At 49.4% G+C, this 8,798-nt stretch overlaps 1 protein-coding gene across 1 annotated transcript; it reads left to right on the top strand.

Moving 5' to 3' along the window:
* The first annotated feature begins 4,453 nt into the window (after window positions 1-4,453).
* LOC123850539 (probable cystatin-15) lies at window positions 4,454-8,115 on the top strand. Its single transcript, XM_045883797.2, has 3 exons — window positions 4,454-4,648; window positions 7,213-7,323; window positions 8,035-8,115. The coding sequence occupies exons 1-3, from the start codon at window positions 4,454-4,456 to the stop codon at window positions 8,113-8,115; spliced, it is 387 nt and encodes a 128-aa protein (XP_045739753.1).
* The last annotated feature ends 683 nt before the right edge of the window (window positions 8,116-8,798 follow it).

Here is an 8,798-nt window from a genome sequence, read left to right as displayed (position 1 = left end):
GCAGAGAAGGAGCCCATAGTTCCTCAAGCAGAAGTTCCTTTCCCTCCAGCAAGCAACAGTCAGTCTGTAGTCCCAGGTCTATTTAGTACCAGGGGAATTAAAGGTATCTCAGAGCACTTTCTGGGTCCATGTCTGTTTTGCCCTCTCCCACATCTTTTATCTTTTATAAATGGTGCTGCCTCTGACAAGGGGTGGTGAATTCATCATCATTATTGCTCTTACCTTGACTGTAGGTGCAGAGCGTTGAGTCAATCAGACTCCTCAGCTCCTGGGAGGCTGCCCTAGTGGTTCTTGCAGGGTCCCCACTGGTTGGTTGGTGTATTTATTCATTTAGTCATTCATCCTCCAATCTCCCCATGCCCCTCATCCATCTCACTCAAAAGGAATGCAGACTATTTTGCCAGGGAACAGCTCTTGCTTCTTCTCTCTTCCAGCTCTAGGGCCAGGCTCACAATGGGGTGGTCCTTCTGAAGAGGGACCATATTAGTCAGAGAGATTGGAGGTGGGTGAGTGAAGCTGATAAAAGTCTCTGCCCTCCGTGAGCACCCATCAAGGCATCTGCACATGAGCCCCTTGACACATAGAAGGTCATCCCAGGGCCTCTGAAGATAGCTCAGAAAATGGTAGCTCCAGTCACCATGTTCCACCTACTTCCTGATGATGCCTATATCCCCCTTCCTAGCCCTGCCTGGCCTCCATGGCTGTCAACACCAATCCCTACCCCTGGGATAGGCACTGTCGTGACAGACACCCAGCCTGATGAGCAGCTCTGTCTTTTGGGATCCTTGTGGGGAGTAGCCCTGGAGGGACAGAGTGAAGGACAGACAGAGTGAGGTGTGGGAGCACCTGGGGGCATGACTGAGACAGAGAGGCTGTGGCAATGATGCTTGGAAGAATCCTTCAGCATGGAGGGGTTAGGGGTTACCTTCCTTCCTTTTGGGCTCCTAGGGGGTCTATTCTGAGTGTGGTTCAAAGTCTGTCCTTTTCTTGCTGATGTGTTTCCATGATGGGGCTATAAACACTGATAAGATAGATTTTCCACATATTCTGGACAGCTTCATTGGGCACAGAATAAAGATGGTGGCCTGAGCCAGGTTTGGTCCTTTGACCAGCCTGAGCATAGAATTTATGACATCTCCCCACAGTTTGATAGGGGCAAATATAAACTAACAAGGTAGATGTGTGGTCAGCAAAGCCAGCCTATTACCTGCTCTTGGCTTGAGATCACTCAGGTTCAGAGTGGTCTAGCTGTTCATTGTTCAGAGGCCCGTGGTGGCTGAGGACAGCCAGACCCTCACTGAAGTCCAGTTGTTGCTGCTCACTGGTGCCCCTCATAGGTGAACACCTTTATCTTCACTCCCATTTCACATTGGGAAGGCCTGGCATCTTGTTTTCAATTATGCTGTGCTTTGAGCTCAGATACACCTTACATGCACCTGGGGCATTGTACATGTAACTGTGTTAATATCATGTGTTCAGTGGACCCAGCCACTGGGTTATTTTAAGCCCTGCACTGATGATTCTAATGAGCTTCCCTTTGGGCACCAAGGTGTGAATATAGGTTCATAACTCTGACTGTGGCCTCTTGCAGCTCTCAACAAATATGGGATTAGAAACATAGCTTTTTGGGAACTGAAAGTCACAGCTTTGCTTGAATATGGAAGTTACAACAGTTCTATCCTTGGGCTACCTCTTCTTGTGGTCTCCACATTAGTAAAGCCAGACCAGACAGGACTAGAGGGAAAATGATCAAATCCCAATCCAGTAACTGACAGAACCCACCAGGTAAAAATCAGAACATATATACAAAAATTTAAGAATCCGTTGAACAAATTTGATTTTTGATTATTGTTGGGAGTTTAGCTAAGCTACCCCACGGTACTGCTACCTTGGCAACGACTTTGTGTGGCCAGGAGGCCTGCAGAGTCTTAAAACTGACACTAGCCTCTCATATAAACACAAGCATGTGCCCTAGATAGCATCCTCCAGAGTCTTAAGTAAATGGAAGCTCCTGATGTGACTTCCCCTGCAGTCCTTGTGAGCAATAGTCTCTTCTGCCTCCCAGGACCTCCCCCTTGTGGCCCCTTAGATAAGACCCTCGTGGGGTTTACCAGAACTCTGCCCTTTGGGGTTGAGTTGGTCAGTCTAGTTTTATCCCAAGAACCCTGAAGTACTCCACCCAGTAAGCAGATCCTGTGGCTCCATCTGCATTGTGCCTTGACCTCCCCGTGCGGCCCCTTCAGCTTGCTGAGTACTTCCCCCAGGACCTGTGAATGATTGCTCCTCTATTTCAGTTTCTCCCATGGTCCTTTGTTGAACTGAGATTTACCATGCATCACCCTGTGCTCCACTTAATTGTTAATTTGACAAATTAATAACAATTATATAGAATATTCACCACCAACTATGGAACATGTATTCTTCTTTTTTTAATATAATTTTATTTATTTATTTTATGTTTTTAAGATTTTATTTATTTATTTGACAGAGAGAGAGAGAGTGAGAGAGCACAAGCAGGGGGAGTGGCAGGCAGAGGGAGAAGCAGGCTCCTGGCTGAGCAAGGAGCCCGACGTGGGGCTTCATCCCAGGACCCTGGGATCATGACCTGAGCTGAAGGCAGACACTTAATGACTGAGCCCTCCAGGTGCCCCGGAACATGTATTTTTTTGAGCTGATAGAATATTAATCCAAACTGAACATATTCTGACCCATAAAGTGACAATGCATTTGAAAGTACTGATATCATAAGGAATAAGGTCTCTGGCTGCAATGACGTTTATATTGAAATTAAGAAGAAAAATGGTTGTCGAGTCAGCAACGCACCTTAAAATAACACAAGTAGTCTCAATTCTGATTAGGGTATATGATCAAAGGAAATGATTAAAATTTATGATGTGACAAGTATATGTGGTGCTGCTGAGGTTCAGCCTCAAGGGAAGTGACAGTCTGGACAGGCACACGCAGAGGATGGGCACAAAGTTGACCAGTGATCACAGTCTCTCTCAAGAATGGGAGGAAATTATGACAAAAAAGCATAAACAAAGGAAAGAACAAACAGACTGATAGAGAGGGCCAAGAAATGCAACAGCTGGTCCATTGGCAGGCCCCATGAAATCTCTGACTCCTGGTGAGAGAAATCTAGAAGTGAGGCAGTCACAGCCCCTGTCAGTAGTGTCTTCCTGGTCTCGAAAGATGACACTGGACACTGTAGTCATCCTGCTGCTGGAAATGGGGAGGAAGAGCCAGCCATGTGGGGACCTGATCTCCTCGGGAGAGACAACACTCAGGATCAGATGCACTTCTAGGCAGGGTGTGGAGTCCTCACCATGATTATCCTTAGACACCCATGCCGCCAGCTATCTACTGATGTGCAGCAGTGAAGGTGGTCACAAAGGTGTCTGCCATTCTGGCCACACTCCCATCTCTTTCTGGGATAGCCCCAGTCTGAACAGCTGTGGCCCTGGCCCTGTACCCTTTCTGGGATCATCATCAATGTGCAGGTGTCTGTTGACTCCATGCCCAAGGTGGGAAAATCCTTCCCTTGCAGAGTGTCCTCACATGCATGGACAGCATGTCATACTTTCCTGGTCCACTCACTCCCAATGCCTTGTATGAGGCCAGGTAGGACACTCCCACGTACTGTGGTTCCCCCAAGGAAAGCCTAACAACAATGACTTGGCAAAGGCCATGGGACCTCAAAGTGGCAGAGCTGTGTGGAAATGCATGTTGGCTAGGGCTGGGCAAGGCCTGTCTTTCCCAGTCCCCGATCCCTCTCATGCCCATGGCTGCCATCCACATCCATTCCAGCAGAGCCCTGCCCTGGGCTAGTACCTGCTTCGTCCTGGATTTCTCTCCACCCGCCCAGGACATTAGAAATCCCTCTCCCCACTGCCAAACACAGCTAGACCTCATGGCAAGCAGGTCAGCAGGTGCCAGAGGTGGTGGAAGGGATGGTAACCCAGGCCCAATGGTAACCCTTCCTTGTACCCTCCTGATGGCTGCAGCCATGGTCAGAGGTAGACCTGGTTTTTACCTCAACTTCCTAGAGCCCACCAGTGTTCCTAAGAGTTCCTGTGACTTGGCAGTTGTAGAATACAGTGCTGTGAGAGCAAGGGAGGTGGGTTCAAAACCCCCATTCAGAGCCTATTAGGGCTGGACTGGGGCAGGTGGAGGTAGCCCTGGAAACAGAGCATATTGCATGCATGTTCCTGGGTCCAAGACTTATGGAACAAAGCGGTGGAAATGGTGAGCCCCTGCTCTGCTTTCTGTTAGTGATGATGGGAGGGACAAGGCAGGGACAAGGCAGGGTGAAGGGGAGGAGCTGGACAGAGCACTGGCCAGCAGCCCAGGGACTCCCTGGGGTAAGGCTGTGTGGGATGCAGAGCTTCGGAGGGTGGCCCCACGCTGGCTGCCACCCGTTTGCTGCTGGCCTCCAGGGCTCACGCCAGACAGCATGCTCCTGAAGGCACCTCTGCTTCTGGGGCTCATTGTGCTGGTGCCTCATGTCTGCAGTTCCAACTTCGTGGACATTGATAGGAGAACAAATTACTTCACCTTGTGTGTTGAGTTTGCGGTGTTTCATTTCAACCAAGTTTACCCAGATGAGTATGCGTATAAGCTGCTGTGGGTGCGGCGAAGCCAGCGCAAGGTGAGTTGAGTGTCCTCCCTCCATGTGGCTCCATGTTTGCCCTGAGGCCACACCTGGGAGGGGCGAGTCCTTGATCTGCAGGAAAGAGCAATGGATGTTTTAATTTGGTAAATATTGTTTAAAAAGTTACAAGGTTTCATTAGAAGTGTTCCGAGTTTCTGATTTGTTTCCTTCATGAGCAAGTTCCCTGCATAACAGAGGGAAGGAAAAAAGGTGAGCAGAAAGCAAGCACTGAATGCAGAGATCCAGCTGCCGAGTGAGAGAGGGAAGAAAAGCTGCCAATGAGGTGGCTAGGAGAAGCCAGAGCAGCAGGGAGACAAGAAACCAGAAAGACTAAGAGACGCGGTAGCTGGGGAGAACCAACCCAAGAAGGAAAGGCATCACAGAGGCTGAGCGGTGAGGCTCCTGCATGAAACACTGTAGGTAGCAGAGAAGACAGATTGGGACATGTTCTCATGGGGCTGTGGCGCTGGTGAGGACAGGCCAATGGCCTCCAAGTTCATGAGTGGAATAGTGGAAGTCTGGGGAAAAGCAGTGGGTGTGGGGAGCCCAGGGCAGAGGAGAGGCTAGGGGCATGGGGGGCAGTCAGGGAAGGCATCTCAATGAAGGGTACTCCTGGAAAGATCCAGTCACATGGAAGTTGGGGATGAAAAGGGCAGGCAGCCCTGGGGGAGGACCTGGATGGGGACAAGCAACAAATATACTTGCAGACAGCCTGAAATTCTGTGGACTGGGGTTGCTGGGAAGGAGGTGCAGAGAGGCAGGAGTGCAGGGGGAGGTAGGGCTGGGGGCACCTCAGGGCCCCAGGCAAAGATTTGAGATGTTATCCTTGAAGATCTGGGGATCCGTTGAAAAAAGTCACTCAGAGCTCCACAGGCCATGGCAGGCTGAGACCAGGATGCAGGGGATGGTCCTCTGGTCACTGGGAAGTAAAAGAAGTGCTGGCTTCTGCATCTGTTGGAGGTCGATGTGGGGTGCACTGGTGTGACGGTGTAGAGAAAGAGGGGGTCAAATATGGACCCCTGGTGTTTTCCCAGAACATGTGGGTGTGCAGTGACTCCATCAACTGAGACAACAGAGCAAGGCTGGAGGAGACACAGACAGATCTGGGCAGGACACATCACATTTAGGATTCCTGAAATAGCCCATGCAGAAGAAGGTCATGGGTTATAGAGCCTTTAGAGTAGAGAAAATGTTGGGCCTGATAGAAATGTGTCCTTAGCCTCTGTTGGGCAAACCTTTCCCACTACTGTTTATTCTTATCACTTCGTGCTTTCTTTGAATGGAATACAGACTACTGTCCTGAACTCATTCTGTGCGTGCCCAGATTCTGGTCCCTGCATGAACAGTCCTGAGCCAGGCATCACGTCTGCAGGGCCCTGATGGGGAGAGTCTCACCTCTGCATCACACTGAGAGTGGCCCCCTTCCCTCACAGTGCCCACTGGCTTCTCTCAGTCTTTCCCATTTCCTGACCCTCTGCCTCTTCCTTAGACAGCAGCCAACCCTGGACACCTGGAGGATGTGGGAACCCCTTGGGCATAGAGCCTACAGTTGCTGCTCCAGCCCCCGTGCCCCATCCTAGCTCAGGGTCTGGGGACCATGCAAGTGAGGCTGGGGGTGCATGAGTGTGTGTGTATGTGTGTGTGTGTGTGTGTGTGTCTGTTGTTGGTGATTGTTGAGGCATGAGTGGATATCATGTGTCAGTTGTAAGAACTGAGCCCCCCAAAAGAAGTCAGCCTTCTAGATAATTCCAGTTCAGTCCAGTGAGAGGCAGGTTCCTCCCCTCAGGGTTTTCTGGCTGCATTTCTAAGTTTGAGCTCTTCTTGAGTTTTCACGCACTTCTTTCTATTTAACAAGATGAAATGGTAACTTTTAATAACTTCTGATAGAAGCCTAACTGACACATGGGAAAGCATCTGCTTCGCAAATATCCACCTCAGTGAACCTCAACAAGAAGAGCCCTTCTGTGCAGCCAGCTCCCACATAAAGAGGCAAGCATTCCCAGCCCCCAGGACCCCCCACATCCCTGTCTAGATGCTGCCCTGAAAGGGACTGCCATCTACGATGGCTAATCAGTGGACTAGCACACCTGTTATCCTACTCTCCGAGGAGGACTCCCTGGTGTGCTCCCCTTGTGTCTGGCTGATGCCACGCAAGCGTACGATTGAGAGATCAGTGGTGCTATCAGTGGTGCTGGAGCCCGTGCAGGCTCCTTGCTGTGTAGCCTCTGCTCCTGTGAGCCTGTTACCTCCTGTGCATTCATAGCACTGTGGATGTGACTAGCAGGTGCAGGCCACCAGGAGGAGTGCCTCAGGGAAGATTCTAATACATGCCTTAGGTGTACATATGGACATCTTTTCGTAGAAAAATGGAGAATTAAGAGGAAAAGATGAAATAATAAATCAATTTAAAAATAAGAAAAATAAGAGACATTGTACATATGTATGTCCTTATTCATTTATGTATGTATATTCACAGCTTTTGCCTGTTTTCTTTTTGGTTCTCTGTTTTTCTTACTAATGCAAAGTATTTCATTGCAGTTTCTACAATTTGTTCTTGACAGGAGTTTACCTTAATATATTTAATGGAGTTGGAATTGGGCCAAACCATTTGTACAAAACAGGATGAAGATCTGGAAAATTGCCCCTTGCAAGAAGGCCCAGAAGAGAAAAAGGTTTGAGAATATGATGAACATTCATGTAAAGGAGGACTGATGGGAGAAGGCTTAGGGACATTGTCAGGGATGATCGTGGGCCAGAAAGAGAGTCCTGGCCCCTCTCCTTTCAGGTCCCAGGGCTCCCCACTGAGGGAGAATATGGATTTTCTAGGCCAGCAGAGCCCTGTGCTCACAGCTGGCCTGTGTAATGGCCTTCTTGTGTCATCATCTATGAGCTGATATTGTTCAGGGGACTCAGACCCTGGGCATGAGCCTGAGTCAGGATGACACCCTCAGTGGGGCTTGTTTCAGCCCCACCCCCTATCCCAGCCTGAGGGGCAGCCTCCCCTCTGGGTAGGTTTGCAGCTGCTACTGAGTTTTCAGTGTCCCGTTGGACCATCTCCTGGGCAGTCTGCTGGCTCCCTCAGAACTCATGGGGGCAGGGGGCATCCAGGCAGTGTCATGGGTACTGGCAGGACCCCTGAGTGGCAAGCCATGGTCTCACCAGGACCCTCTCAGGAGCCCCTGACCCACATGTGCAGATTCAGCAACCCCTGTCCATCATTTTGGTGGAGTCTTGAGCTCCTCGGATCCTACCCTAGGCCACTGTTTCTTTCTGTTTTTCGTCATTTGTGGTTTTCATGCACCTTGAACTCTTACTCAGTCCTTCATGCTAAGTGCTCTCCATGTGTTAAACTGTTCTAATCTCATAATTACTTTTTTTTTCAGGTGGACTGCACCTTTATTGTGGATGTCAGACCATGGTTTTCCCAGTTCTCCCTCCTGAACAGTACCTGCGTGCCGAAATAGGCAGAGAAGGAGTCCCTTGCTCCTCAAGCAGAAGTTCCTGGGACACCTGGGTAGCTCAGTCTGTTAAGCATCTGCCTTTGGCTCAGGTCATGAACCTACGGTCCTGGGACTGAGTCCCGCATCGAGGTTCTTGCTCAGTGCAGAGCGGGTTTCTCCCACTGACGCTCCTCCTGCTTGTATTATCTCTCTCTCTCTCTCTGACAAACAAATAAATAAAATCTTTAAAAAAAAAAAAGTTCCTTTCCCTCCAGAGAGCAACAGTTAGTCTGTAGTCCCAGGCCTATTCAGTACCAGGGAAATTAAATGTATCTCAGAGCACTTTCTGGGTCCCTGTCTGTTTTGCACTCTCCCACATCTTTTATCTTTTATAAATGGTGCTGCCTCTGACAAGGGGTGATGAATTCATCATTATTGCTCTTACCTTGACTGTAGTGCAAAGCGTGGAGTCAATCAGACTCCCCAGCTCATGGGAGGCTGCCCTAGTGGTTCTTGCGGGGTCCCCACTGGTTGGTTGGTGTATTTATTCATTTAGTCATTCATCCATTCGTCCATCCATCCATTCATCCATACGTGTATCCACCCATCCATGTATCCATCCATATATCCATTCATTTATTCATTCATCCTCCAATCTCTCCATGCCCCTCATTCACCTCACTCAAAAGGAATGCAGACTATTTTGC

The sequence above is a fragment of the Mirounga angustirostris genome, unplaced genomic scaffold, assembly GCF_029215605.1.
Source record: "Mirounga angustirostris isolate CCGP_5_RB_7025 unplaced genomic scaffold, mMirAng1.0.hap1 SCAF_10, whole genome shotgun sequence".
In the NCBI taxonomy this organism is placed as follows: domain Eukaryota; kingdom Metazoa; phylum Chordata; class Mammalia; order Carnivora; family Phocidae; genus Mirounga; species Mirounga angustirostris.
The sequence above is the reverse complement of the archived record's forward strand: the minus strand, read 5'-3'. Positions and strand labels throughout refer to the sequence as shown.

Coding starts and splice junctions, on each gene's coding strand:
- LOC123850539 (XM_045883797.2), top strand. CDS start 4,454: ATGCTCCTGAAGGCACCTCTGCTTCTGGGGCTCATTGTGCTGGTGCCT. Junction 4,649..7,212: donor TGCGGCGAAGCCAGCGCAAG/GTGAGTTGAGTG, acceptor TGTTCTTGACAG/GAGTTTACCTTAATATATTT. Junction 7,324..8,034: donor AAGGCCCAGAAGAGAAAAAG/GTTTGAGAATAT, acceptor TTTTTTTTTCAG/GTGGACTGCACCTTTATTGT.